This window comes from Rattus norvegicus, chromosome 17 (genome assembly GCF_036323735.1).
Source record: "Rattus norvegicus strain BN/NHsdMcwi chromosome 17, GRCr8, whole genome shotgun sequence".
In the NCBI taxonomy this organism is placed as follows: domain Eukaryota; kingdom Metazoa; phylum Chordata; class Mammalia; order Rodentia; family Muridae; genus Rattus; species Rattus norvegicus.
Window position 1 is genome coordinate 9,984,558 of NC_086035.1, and position 14,720 is coordinate 9,999,277.

Consider the following 14,720-nt stretch of genomic DNA (forward strand, 5'->3'; position numbering starts at 1 on the left):
CCTGGTCTACAAAGTGAGTTCTAGAATTGCTGGTGCTACACAGAAAAACCCTGTCTTGAAAAACAAAACAATTTTACAAATCTTAAAAGTTTTAGCATTGTTCAAAAACCAAGTATCCGGGGCTGGGGATTTAGCTCAGTGGTAGAGCGCTTACCTAGGAAGCGCAAGGCCCTGGGTTCGGTCCCCAGCTCCGAAAAAAAGAACCAAAAAAAAAAAAAAAACAAAAAAAACAAAAAACCAAGTATCCAAATTCTACTCTGAGATACTAGGCAATCGCTTAACTTTAAGTGTCTATATAATAAAAAATAAAAATAAAAGCTACATACATCCAATATTCAGTGATATAGAAAAAATCCATCTGAAAAAGGAAAATTGGTGGCATAACAAAAATTAGGCCAAATGCAAGGTCCAAACAAATCCTGCATCTCTGTGTCTGGGATCTGGGTCTCTTGGCCTGGGCTCCGGAGGGCCTAGACGTAACTCCCTCTCTAGTTCCACAGCTGCAACACACAAACCCTCTCTGGGGCCATCCCCACTCTCCTGCATCTTCCTTGGCAGACGTCCCATGGTACTGCCATCTCTAACATTCTGGGTCTCTACTGTACACCGAAAGCCGACTAGGTCTTCAAGTAGCCCGGGCTGTCCTTGAATTCATCTTCTTACCCTTGTCTTCCTGGGTCACAGGCACGTGTTTCCTTTCTCTTTCTTACCCTTTCATCGTACGCCATGGAGTAACACAGGACACAGGCTCTTTGTGTTCTTGTTGTTGTTGTTGTTTGCTTTGAGAAAGAATCTCTCTGTGTAGCCTTGGATGTCCTAGAACCTGTAGAACAGACTAGCCTTGGACTCACTGCCTCCTGTGTGCTGGGATTAAAGGCATGAGACACCACTGTCAGTCTGGTATATAGGCCTTTCAAACTTGGACTTCATGGATCCTGGAACTGTAAGAAACAAATCTTTGTTCTTTATAAATTGTCCAGTCTTGGGTATTCTGTCATAGGGGAACAGAATGTACCAACAGTGAGGTTGGTCCACAAAGAACCCATGCCACAGAGATAAATGAAAGGATAACTTGCCCAGAGCAGAAAGTTAGTAACCGGAGAGGGTAGACCTCGCATTGGGCAGCCTTAGTCCAGAATCAGTCTTCACAGGCAGGCACTCACACACTGCTGATGCTCAAGCACACACATGTCCCTGTAAGAGAAAGACACTCTCTTGCTCAGTGAGGAGGGAACTACGGCCAAGTCGGTTACCCGAGAGTCCACTGAGGGAGTCTGTCACCTTAACAAGAGGACATTCAGGCAGTGATCCTGGATAAACAGGAACGAGCCCACTGGCATTCTTGGATTTTTCTAGCAAAAGCATATTAGATTTCTTTTAAGGAAAATGCAGCCTTAAACATCTGTCAAGGGTTGGATTTAGCTCAGTGGTAGAGCGCTTGCCTAGCAAGCACAAGGCCCTGGGTTCGGTCCCCAGCTCCGGGAAAAAAAAAAAAAAAGAGATAGTTCAGTGGGCTGGCATTCCTAATTCACAAGCCAGATGCTCAGTCCATGAAAACCCATGTAAGGGAGGAAAGAAAAGTTATCTTGTGACCTCCATACAGATGTTGGCTATTATAGTAATACTAAAGCTTAAAAAGAGAAGAAATAAGTGAGTGTATTGGAACTATACTTGGGGTGGGGGGATAATGCCACAGTTAAAGCACAAGTGAAGCACCACACAAGTGAAGACTGAAGTGCGGATCCCCAGAAACCCACATAAATACCAGGTGGGTACAGAGGCCACTTCTTGTTTTTTTGTTTTTTTTTTTTTTTCTTTCTTTTTTTCGGAGCTGGGGACCGAACCCAGGGCCTTGCGCTTGCTAGGCAAGCGCTCTACCGCTGAGCTAAATCCCCAACCCCCAGAGGCCACTTGTAATTCTAGCCCCAGAAGGCACAGACAAGGATTCCCAGAGCAAGCGAGCTAAGAGAAGCAGCCACCTCACTGAGCTCTAGGTTCCAGTGAGACCCTGCAACAATGAATGCAGTGGAACAGCAACTGTCGGTGACCCCATACCAACTTCAGACCTTCCACATGCATACCACACATATGAAAAGGAAAGCACACACATGCACACCACACATATGAAAAGGAAAGCACACACATGCACACCACACATATGAAAAGGAAAGCACACACATGCACACCACACATATGAAAAGGAAAGCACACACATGCACACACAGATGCATAGGGAGAGATGAGCAAACAGGGCTGGAAAGGTGCTTCATTGTTTAAGAGCACTGTTCTTACAGAAGACCTGACATGGCCTTCTTACAGATACTGACATGGTCAAGTATCCATTACCCTAGTTATAAATGCACACGATTCAGACATGCATCTGAGTATGCATACACATAAAATAAAAGTGTACAAGATCAGAAATAACATTTTAAAAAACCAAAGCTAAAAACTAGACCTCAGAAAATGGAGACTATCTCTTATATATACTCCAGGAGGTGAGGATTTAGGCAAGAAAGCTTTGAAATTATGCATCTATACAGACAGAAGAAAAAAGTACAGGAGGATACACAACCTGAAACTTGGATGAGAGAGTAAAGTGACTCAGTTACTTGTTTGACTTAGTGACACATTGCCTGGGATATTCCATGTATTACTTGGTAGGTTCTGTTTTGTTTTAAGTAAACATAAGGTAGGCAGACAGACAGGCAGGCAGACAGGAGCAGGAGGCATGAGGCAGCAGACAGGCAGGCAGGCAGGCAGGCAGGCAGGCAGGCAGGCAGGCAGGCAGGCAGGCAGGAGGCAGGAGGCAGGAGGCAGGAGGCAGGAGGCAGGAGGCAGGAGGCAGCAGGCAGGAGGCAGGAGGCAGGAGGCAGGAGGCAGGCAGGCAGGCAGGCATCTATATACTCAAGGCAAGCTTGGTGCCAGAGAAGACTACACAGTAAGACCTGTCTCAGAAACAAAAGCAAACAAAACCAACCAACAAGTGTGGTGGGGCAGGCCTATAACCCCAGCTCTCTACAGTCAGAGGCAGAATTTTGAGTTCAAAGACAGTTGGGACTATGTATGACACCTGTCCCAAAACTTTAGAAAATGGGGAGATAAGGAGGGTGGATGTGGGTTAAGAAACTAAGGTGGTGGGGTTGGGGATTTAGCTCAGTGGTAGAGCACTTGCCTACCAAGCACAAGGCCCTGGGTTCGGTCCTCAGCTCCGAAAAAAAAAAAAAAAAAAAAAAGAGTCCCTAAATTTTAGGGCTGGAGAGATGGCTCAGTGGTTAAGAGCACCGACTGCTCTTCCTGAGGTCCTGAGTTCAAATCCCAGCAACCACATGGTGGCTCACAACCATCTGTAATGAGATCTGATGCCCTCTTCTGGTGCATCTGAAGGCAGCTACAGTGTACTCATATACAATAAAATAAAATCTTAAAAAAATAAATTAAAAAAAAAAAAAAAAAAAAAAAAAAAGAAACTAAGGTGGTATGAAAACCCTTGTGGGAACTCACTAGTTTACAGGCTTAGCTAAAAACATTTAATGAGGTGTGGAGGCGGGGATGGAGGAGATGGTTCTACAGTTAGGATCCTAGAGTGTTCTTGTTGAGCTCAAAATTCAGTTCTCAGCGACCACATCAGGCAGCTCACAACCGCCTGGAACTCCAGTTCCAGGGGACCCAACACCTTCTGTGGTTACTTACGCTCATGTTCGTACAGCCATGCAAACATGGACACACACATAGATAGTCAAATATAAAAGAAAAAAATGTATGAAAAGAAAAGGTAGTTTGAACACAGAAAACCTGTGAGTGACCAATGTCTCTCCTGGAAGACAGATTAGTTATTAAATGAAAAGTCTTGGGCTGGAGAGATGGCTCAGTGTTTAAGAGCACTGACTGCTCTTCCAGAGGTCTTGAGTTCAAATCCCAGCAACCACATGGTGGCACAGCCACCTGTGATGGGATCTGATGCCCTCTTCTGGTGTGTCTGAAGACAGCGACTGTGTATATAATATTAAAAAAAAAAAATCGTAGGTGCCAGAGAGAGAGTTCAGTGGTTAAGCGTGCTCTCTCAGAGGACTTGGGTTAGATTCCCAGCACCCACACCACAGCTCCAGTTCCAGGACACCTGCTACCCTCTTCTGGCTTCCCGGGTACCAGGAGGCATACATGCAGATTAAACATTCATATACAGAAAATAAAAAAATAAATCTTAAAAAAAGGAAAAAAAATAAAGGCAGGAAGAGGGAAGAAAACAGATGTCACTGCCTAGCACGTTCCATGTTGGCAGTCAAGAGGCCCTGACGCCCCACACCCCACCAGCACCCCAGGCCACTGACACTGCTTTTGTTGCCCACCGTAACGAAATGGTTAAGGTCCTATTGCTGAAGACACAGCACACTGAGAGGGCACAGAAAGGAGACCGGGACTTGGTCCTCCTTACTAGCTAGCTTCCATGGTGCCAGAGGATGCTCTGCAGGAGCCGGAGAGAAGTTAACTCAGTGTGCTACTACTCACTCACTAGGTTAGGTACGGCCACGGAGGCAAGAGGCATGACTGTTTTAAGACTTATTTATTATATATGAGTACACTGTAGCTGTCTTCAGACACACCAGAAGAGGGCGCCAGATCCCATTACAGATGGTTGTGAACCACCATGTGGTTGCTGGGATTTGAACTCAGGACCTCTGGAAGAGCAGTCAGTGCTCTTAACCACTGAGCCATCTCTCCAGCCCGTCTCTCCAGGCACGACTGCTTAAAGGTAATCAACCTCTGTAACTTGACTTGAGACCTCCTCCACAGGAGGAAAGTCGTGCCTGGCACTGTAAACCTGTCAAAGCCTGCTTCAGCAGATCACTGGCTCTAGCAGGAAGCCAACTGCCGTGCACTGCTAAACAGTATGCTGTCCAAATGCCTGCTAAAACATTTGTGTTCTGCCATAGGTTAATGCTGCTCTCAGCTTTGGCCAGGCTTCCTCCTGCAATGGGCATCAGTTAATACAGAGGCTCGAACTGTCAAATGGCTGGGAACAAGTGACTGCTGCATGCTCAACTCTCAACAGAATACCTCCATCAACTCCCTCCCGTAAGGCTCAGACAACACTGCATTAGGGAGCGTAGAAAGGACGTTCAAAGCTGAAAGGGAAAGAGTGCATGAAATGTTGTCTTTCTGGACACGACATGGTCCTTGCCCCCCATGAACTCACTGACGCTGACTGCACAAAACCAAGCCAGCATGTTGGTGCTACAGCAGGCAGCCGTAACTTAACTTAGTGGGTTACCAAGAGGGGGTGGGTGGGTGGGTGGTGGTGGCATGAAAGTGGAAAGAGAATGTGCTGGGGGACCTGGGGATGAATATAATCAAGATAAACTCATAGGCTGGGCAAGGTGGCCCACACCTTTGATGCTAGCACTCAGGAGGCAGAGGCAGGAGATGTCTGAGTTTGTGGCCAGCCTAGTCTACCAGGACAGCCAGTGCTACACAGAGACCATGTCTCAAGAACAACAACAACAACAACAACAACAACAACAACAACACAGGCACATTGTATAAATATATGAAATGTCAAAGAAAAGAATGTTTTTGTTTTTTATTTTGGAGACATTTTCTGTGTAGTCCTGGCTGTCCTGAAATTCTCACTCTATAGACCCCGGCTGGTCTTGAATACAGAGATCTGACTACCTCTGCCTCCCAAGTGCTGGAATTAAAGGTATGAGCCACCAATGTCAAGTTATAGGATTTTTCTTTATTTAATATTTATTTATTATATATAAGTACACTGTAGCTGTCTTCAGACACACAGAAAAGGGAATCAGATCTCATTACAGATGGTTGTGAGACACTGTATGGTTGCTGGAAATTGAACTCGGGACCTCTGGAAGAACAGTCAGTGCTCTTAACCACTGAGCCATCTCTCCAGCCTGTTTTTATTTTTATAAAGGAAAATTAAAAAAAAAAATGGATACTGCCAATCAGACAATATACTGTTCCCATTATACACACACTCAAAATAATAATTCATCCAAGACTATAAAACTCACTAGTAGTTTTCTTAGCCAGGATGAGGTGAAGAGAGAAATCAGAAATCAAATAGATCACTGTGGTATTTTTTAAATGGAGAATGAGAATTCTCATATACCACAACTCCAACCCCCAGAATAACATAAATTTGCTTCTTCAGCTCAGAGTGCAGGCTTTCTTTACCTTAAGTAACTTAAAGAGAATGGGAGTCATGCCCTTTTTGCCACATTATCTGTTTTTTGTTTTTTTTTTTTAAACCAGGCAGTACGTACCTGTCATCTCTATCCCTGAGTGCTCACAGAGGTGAGCCTGGGCTCCACGGGCTACCCAGTGAAACCAAGCCTCATGAACAAACAGGAATGGCAGGATGGCTCAGTGGGTGAAGACACTTTCTGACAAGCCTATGACCTGGGCTCAATGCTCAGAAAGATCAGACCTGCTCTCACAAGCTGTCTGACATGTGTGTCCCATACCCTCACAATTTAAGTAAATAAAATGCAATACATTTTTTAATTAAACAAAGGGGGAAATGTCATATTTCTGTGCAAGCAGAAAGAGATCATTTCTTCACATGGGACATGGGACATGGGACATGGGACATCTACTCCTTTCTCTCTGACCATGCCATTCCTCCCAGGTGTTAAACCACCAGCCCAGAAGCAGTGAACCAAAGCACTGGAGAAATGTACATATTTGGAAATTTGGGAACACTGACTCCAGTAAAAGTAATCTTCCACATACCGGCATTAGCTCTTCTTTAAACCTATATACCTATTATTTTCCAGTAGAAATAGCTCAAAACAATGTCTACATTATTTTACTCAATTGGTTCCAAAGCAAGTCAGAGTCATGGGAGTGACACAGACATACAAAAGCAGCTTAGAACATCAAATGGACTGAGAAACACGATAAATATGCCTTAGAGAATTCTAACCCAAAATATGTCACATAAAGAAACAAGAAATCTCAGATCTCCTGAAACATTTTACTTTTACTAATTCACTTATTTAGGCTTTTTCAGACAGGGTCTCACTCTGTAGGGTGACCTGAAACTCACTCTGTAGCCCAGGTTGTCCTTGAACCTACAGCAATCCTCTGAATTGAACCTCTTAAGTGCTGGCACTGGAATCATAGGTGTGAACCACTATGCCTAGTTCAACTGTAATACTTAAATATGGACACACACTGAGAACCAGCCGGGCCACCCCATCTACTCTGATGCCCATGGAGATTCTAAGCACGTACGCCATATTGCTAGAGAAGCAAACTCCAAACCTGGTGTTGTTACTCTGGACTTAAACCTCTCCTGACTGTCTGTGCTTACACGAGTCAGCACAGTATTGACTGACATGTCTCTGGAGTCTGGCTCGTTTACCTTCTTACTCCGGAGTCTCTATTACGACAGACAGAGCCACACTCCATATGTGAGCAACTCTCTTTCTCAGCTTTGAATATTCTCCTGCCCACCATCTGCTGAAATCCTAGTCCTCCTTCAAAGCTGCAAGGCAATGTGCTAAGAGCTCAGCCGTCCAGGCCAGAGCTAGAGCCACCAGAATCCCACTAACGGCTGCAGTACCTTAGCAAATAAGTCAACATATCTGTTTCCTCACCAGATACCACAGCAGGCACACCACCATTTTTACTTTATAAAGTAACTGTATAGATTAAGCACAAAGGTTATAAATTATTGAACATCGCCCTTAAGGCATAGGAGGTAACAAATAGTAACTTCTAAACCATCTTTCTTTCAACATCAAGAAGTTTTCTCTAAACTTCAATAGCAAAGACAAAGACACACACAGTCAAATGCATGGATTCACGAGAGCTTTCTGATGCTCCCATTATTCAAGTCACATACCCTAGCGTCAACATTAGGATGCCAACAAGATGCTCAGGAATGTGGATTTGTAAACGTGTGTGAGTTACCTGACCTCTCATACCTGTTTTCTTCAGTGTGAAAGAACCGCAGTTAACCCTTCACATTCTTCTAAAGAAGTGTAGGGCTATAATGCTTGACATTTGTACATGCCAAACAATATTTAACAGCAGTCTGAGATGCTGAATCTAACCCCAAGCTTGTTTACAGAACATAAAAACACAAAATGCCTTTTCTCAATATATTCAACCTCATAAATCTTGACACAAATCTAATTAATCTTACTACAGTGTTACTAATCTGCTAGACATTTTTCTTCTGATGTCTTCTTAGGCACAGACACTGCCATATTCACACTCATAGACTTCTAAGTGCTTCACAGTTTACTGCTTACATCTCACTTCATAGGAGGCTTACCTAAGAACTACAAAGTGTTATCTGCCCCAGTTAATAAAGCCCTGAGAGCAACGCTCTACAAAGTGAAAGCTGTCTGTCTGTTTATTCATTCTTTAATGCTCATCTGGTGCCATCAATGTCTCTACTGTAGTAAACTCCACTCAAATGCCGAATCTGCCCATAATAGAATTTTACCACTTATACACACCCAACACATTGATTAAACACACATGCACAGACAAATAAACACCACAACAGGAACACCCGACTCTTACACAGTAAGCACAACAGAGACACTAGAAACCCAGGGAAAATAAGCGTAGGCTACGCTTTAAATGGACACCACCGACTTACTAGCTGTGTAACCTAAGCAAGCTGTACCCTTTTTGTTTGGAAAAGGCTAGCTTCACACTCAGAATCTTCCGAGTCCCCTGAGATTATAGTCTCAGGCCACACCCACTGATGCTACTTCTTAAAATTCATACCCATCAATAAGACAGGGCCTGTCCCAGTATGAACGCTATAGGGCTGTGGGTTCAAACATGCTAAGTGTTAGTCAAGTCCTTACAACATTATATATTTAGAAGGCGACATTCTAACTTGCAGGGTCCGGCACTAAGGCTTTTCATAAAAACTGCTGGAAAAAAAATCAATATTTAGAACATTTTCTATTAGGAAATGAGCTCTATTAACTTCAAATTATCTGGAAAGTAATTATTAATACCGCAACTGTTTTGGTGCTTTTTACTGTTTACGAAGTCCGTTTAATGCCTTGTAACACCCATAAGTTCAGTTTACCTCCAAAACATCCTCAAGGGAATAGACATTTTGAAGTTACATATTTAAGAACTAAGGATATGGCTAATGCCATGGTTACCACCCCGGTGGCAGCGTCCAACCAGACCCTCCATCTGGTTAAGTACTTAGGACCCCCCCCTTTAAAAAAAAAAACAAAAACAAAAACAGAAGCATAACATCCACTAACAGGCCGAGTCCTGCCAGTTGCCACCCTTCTCAAGCATAGTCAGCAGTTCAGGAGAAAGCCGAAGGTATCAAATCCAGTCAGAAGCCTTCGATGATACTTAATGTTGCATTGTTTCCTCCTGTGGCGTCCTCCCACATTTCTAGGGCAGGTGCCAGGTCTGTGTGTGGGCGCTTCCTTCCCCACTACAACCCCCAACACGAGACCTAGTAATCAAGAGACCCTCAGCAAACGTCTGTGGACAGCACGGGATGGTGGTCGGCGGTCCAGACCCGCGAGCTGACGCCAACTCTGCGAAGGGGATTTTAGGCTCTTAGCACATCAACAGTCGATGGGCGGAGAGGGTCTGGCGGGTTAATCAGGCTGGCAAGCATTGCGGACCGGCGCCGCTAAGGGAAATTAAGGCAGCTGACCCACTGTGGTCGAGCCTGGCTGGCAGAGGTGGCTGGAAGGCTGAGTACCGACAGAGGTTGGACGCCGGGGAAATCCGGGCAGTTGGCGTTTGGGGGGGAGGGGGCCGCCAGCGGGTCTGAAAATGGTCCCAACCCCAACCTGAGGATGATTTTGCGCTCCTCTAGGGTCCCACTCCCCATCCCGCGGCGGCCTTTGCTGCACCGAGAACTCGCTGCTACCTGAAACTGCAGCAGCTTCTCGGTCTGCTCCTGAGTTAGATCCTGCTCCTCAGGCGCCGCCATTTTGCCGCCGCCTCTACGCTCCTGACCCGTCCGCACCGTCACCCGCCGGAAGTGATCTCAGGTGTAACCACTTCCGGTCTGAACCGCCGCCGGTACTCAACTGCGTCTGCGCGCGCTAGCTCACAGACACACACCACACACACAAACACACCCCCACCCGCTTCCGAATTCCGCCGCCAGAGGGCGACGTTCTCGAGTCTATGCCGAACAATTCCGGAAACTGCCGATATAAGTATCTACCTAAGATCTAAAATTGCTGAAAAGACGGCAGAGCCAGAGGGTCAGTGTACCTCCAGTAGCTCCGAAAAATCCCGCAATCTGGCTGCTCCTTAACCGTTTTTTAGTTATCTACGATATTCTTGAAGATTTCTCAGGAAACTATTGCTTTGACGAAATAGCGCCAGTTTAATACTTAATCCTTTCGTAAAGTTGGAGGCCTTACTAGGGGAAATAGTGGTGAGGCTTTTTTGTCGCTTGCTAGGACTGTCTATGACCCAGTTAATGGTGCTCCCAGACACTCAGAGCTCTGTACCTGAGTGGGATCCTCGTCCAACCTCAAACCCAGGGCCTAGGCTACTCGCCCTTCATCCCTTTGACAGATCAAAGATAGTTGGACTAAGTCCAGGAGATTTGACTTTAAGTGTTTATGATACCTTGCATACGAAGGGTATCCTGGAGCAAGTCACCTAGACTCGTTTACTTTTTGTTGAATGCGATTAACTTAGAGCCTGCCCGTTTCCCCCATGCTTTTTCTGTAGAGGCACACTCCTATAACCCCATCACTTCGGAGGCCAAGGTATGAGGATCTTGAACTCAAGACCAACCTGCAGTACATAATGAGACCCTGTATCAAAATAACAACAAACAATTCCATTCCCAGCAGCAACTTGTTAGCTCGCAACTGTGTGTAACTCCAGTTGCAGACGTGCATACACGCAGGGAAAACACCAACGCACATAAAATAAATTTAAATTCTGTATATCTGTACAACAGAATTTTAGCTATAGAGAAGAATCCAATTATGTTGTTTGCAGGGAGATGGATGGGACTGGAGACCATCAGGTTAGGTGAAGGAAGCCATTTTTACCAAGTATCACGTATTTTCTGTCATATTAGAGTCTAAAGCTCAAAAGAAAAGGATAATCAGGAATGGAGAGCAAAGTGGGTTGGGGAAGGGCAAGAGAAAGAATAGTGAAATGATCGGGCTATCCTTATGTACAGAGGTGGGAAGATTCTTTACCTTGTGTAGTTAATACAGTGCTAATAAGAATTCCAAGGGAAGGACTAGGGAGATGGCTCAGTTGCTAACCTGTCTGCTGGGCTTGCACAAGAACCCGAGTTCAGATCTCCAGCACTCACACAAAAGCCTGGCCCTGTAGTACTGATCTGCAACCCCAACAGTGAGGGACAAGCAGAGACTAGCAGATGCCTGGAACTGATTGTCCAGCCCACCTAGCAAAATTGATAAGCTCCAGGATCGATGAAAGACGCTAGTCCCAAAAAACGATGTGGAAGGGTGCTCTTGTAGAGGACTGGACTTGGTTCTCTGCACTTACAACAGACAACTCATAAAACCAGTAAGTCTGGTTTCAGGAGATCTGCTGCCCTCTGGCCTGCTACTTGATGCCTTTCCTCCCTGCCCTGACTGACTCTTAAAACAAAATAGACTCTCCTTTCTGTAAGTTCCTTTGGCCATGGTGTGTCATCACGGCAATGAGAAAGTAACCAATGCATAGTTGTTAATTATGGTCTTCTGTAGATATTAGGAATCCATCCAAGAGATACTTATTCAATGTTTGGCTTTAAGGACAGATGTCGTCAAAGGTAAACAGTGCATCTCCATTTTCCTCTGAAAACACACAAGATACAAAGAAAATTACATGGATGTCATCAACTCTCTGGAGATCTCTCTCTGTGTGTGTGTGTGTGTGTGTGTGTGTGTGTGTGTGTGTGTGTGTGTGTGTTCTGGGTCCCAGTCCTATTGAAGTGGAAATTTCTTTGGAAACACAGTTATGTCATATGATGTTTTGCTGGGGCAGACAGGGGAAAGGATGTTTCACTGAAGCAGACACATGAAAGGACGCATGATGCTTAGAAAGAATGTAAATATGACCCACACAGAGAGTGGGAGGAGGCCCTGGCATTGGTTTGCCTTGCTCTGCCTCACTAGTCTTAGCTGAATACGCTCATGTATTGGTTGGCCTTGCATCAAGTTGCCGATTTTGGCTTGTCCTGGCCTCATAGAGAGTAGCTCCCTAATTACGTCTCCAGATCTCCCAGGGCTTTTTGCTGCTTCTGCAGACTCGGGCTGATGGGCAGAGAGCCTCGCAGTTTCTTCTGGATTGAACTGCCATTGCTGATCCGTGAATGATAGCGACCAAGTGGACTGGCCTCCTCCTGCTGATTCCTGTTGGGGTTTTGCTAGAGGACTGGACTCACCCCAAAGAACTCTGGAAGTCCACAATCCCCAGTTCCTATTAACCCTTTTTTTCCACTCCCTCTGATGAATGGTGGTGGGCTAAAAGGGAGGTTGAAGCGTTTAAGAACCCTTATTAAAGTAGGCTTTGAAAAATCTAAGCCTACTACATCCTATGCCTGCACCGTACCACGACTTGCGACTCACAGTTACCTCGGAGGTCTTCATTCGCACTGTTTGTCTAGTGAGAGGGTTTTCCCAATGCCTCCCTGTTTTGTGTCCTTCGTTCCTTTTAATTTTTTTTTTTTTGTTTTATGTGTACGGGTGTTTGCGTATGTAAGTGCACCACTTTCATGTCTGGTGTTCTCAGAGGCCAGACTATGCGTATCAGATACCCCAGAACTGAGTTACAGAGAGTTGTGGGCCCATACCTGGGTGCTAGGCCTCCAACCTGGGTCCTCTGGAAAGCCAGCCACTGTGCTCTTAACTGCTGCTGGACTACTTTTTAATTTTTCTTTCTCCTCCTCACCCCCCACCCCCTCCCAGCTCTCTCTGATTTTTTTTTTTTTTGAGACAGGGTTTCTCCATGTAACAGCCTGGCTGTCCTAGAACTCACTCTGTAGACCAGGCTGCTCTCAAACTCACCGAGATCCACAGGCCTCTGCCTCCTGAGTGCTGGGATTAAAGGTGTGTGTCACCAGACCTGGCTAATTTATTTTGATTTCTTAAATTTGTTCTATCTTTTTTTTTTACTCATTTTATGTGTATGTATTTTGCCTGCATGAGGATATGGGTCTGGTACCCTTGGTGGTCAGAAGAGGACAGATTCTCTGAAACTGGAGTTACAGATGGTTGGGAGCCACCATTCGGGTTCTAGGAACTGAACCTAGGTCCTCTGCAAGAGCAACACATGTTCTTACCTGCTGAGCCACCTCTCCAACCTCAATTATTTGGTTTCTGATGATGAACGCATTTTGTCCCATAGAGAAATGGAAATCCTAAAATAAGTCCTTATTTTTGAGTATATAGAACCATAGGATATTTGCACCTGAACAGAGCACATGGGGCCATGTCAGCAATAGTCAGTGTCTGGGGCTGGAGAGATGGCTCATCGGTTAAGGGAACTGAATGCTTTTCCAGAGGTCCTGAGTTCAATTCCCAGCAACCACATGGTGGTTCACAACCATCTGTAATGGGATCCGGTGCCCTCCTCTAGTGCATCTGAAGACACCTAACATGTATTCATATACATAAAATAAATTAATAATTCTTTTTTTAAAAAGAAAGAAATGCTTAAATTACCCTGGATTAGTTACAGAACTTGTGAAATGTCTCTCTATATTGAGGGAATTGATTATGATGACTTAGTCTATAGTCCAACTAACCAATAAGGGTCAACTGTGAATGTGAAGTTCAGGAGTTGCTCAGTCCCACCAGGTAGTTGTTTCAGACAGTCTCCTGTAGAAGGAGGGTCCAACCAATGTACTGGCAAGTAAATGAGCAAGTCTTCCTTCTTCCAGTGTCCTCACGTAGGTCTCCAGCAGAAGGTGCGGCCCAGATTAAAGCTGTGTACCACCACACCACCATGCCTGGATCTGGGTCTTGTTCTGTCCCAGATTGATCTTGAACTTACAGATCTGCTTGCCTCAGTCTCCTGGGATTAAAGCCGTGTACGTGTACTACCTTGCCTGCGCCTAAGCTTTTCATAGCCACAGTGCCTCAAGATCTCCATGCCAAAATCTAGGCCAGAAACTTGTGTCTTCCAGCCTCAAGGTCTGGATCACAGGTGAGCCCTCCAATTCTGGATTGTAGTTCACTCCAGATACAGTCAACTCGACAACCAGGAATTGCCCTTATGTACCCTTAAAAAAAGTCTAACTCAAAATCACCAATACGAATCACCCTCACATTAAAGAAAGAAACCAAAGTGTGTGTGTGTGTGTGAGCCCCGCGTGTGCGCGAGGGCACACACACACACACACACACACACACACACACACACACCATTTGTGCCATTTAATCAAGATCAAGCCCAGACCTGAATTGTCTACTTCCCTCTTCTGAAGGCTGTCTTAGGAATCTGTCCTTGTGTCTGAGAGCATATATGTCAGCAACTGGGTGAATGTATCTGTCCGTGTCCGTCCCCTAACAAAGGGCTTTGCTCTCTCTTTTGTTGAACAACACAGAAAGTATCACATGGAGGAATGACCGGGGAATACTTTACAGAAATCTTCAACAACGTTGTTGGGTGTCATACACGTCATACTGACCATAATGCTCTCAGGATTGCTACAGTTGTGCTGCCTTTCCCCCTCATTCTTTAGGTGCACCAGTGCCTTTTAG

General features: G+C 45.2%; 1 protein-coding gene across 3 annotated transcripts in view; it reads right to left on the minus strand.

The window, feature by feature from the left end:
• Faf2 (Fas associated factor family member 2) overlaps window positions 1-10,039 on the minus strand; it is a 42,268-nt gene extending 32,229 nt beyond the window's left edge. For 2 of the 3 annotated variants that reach the window (NM_001399396.1, NM_001017445.2), the window contains exon 1: window positions 9,899-9,984. In NM_001399396.1, the coding sequence (NP_001386325.1) occupies window positions 9,899-9,961 (63 nt within the window). In that variant the 5' untranslated portion in view covers window positions 9,962-9,984. Of the gene's footprint in view, window positions 1-9,898 lie in introns of all 3 variants that reach the window. The other variant, XM_008771488.4, reaches the window with a different exon arrangement.
• Between the last annotated feature and the right edge of the window lie 4,681 nt (window positions 10,040-14,720).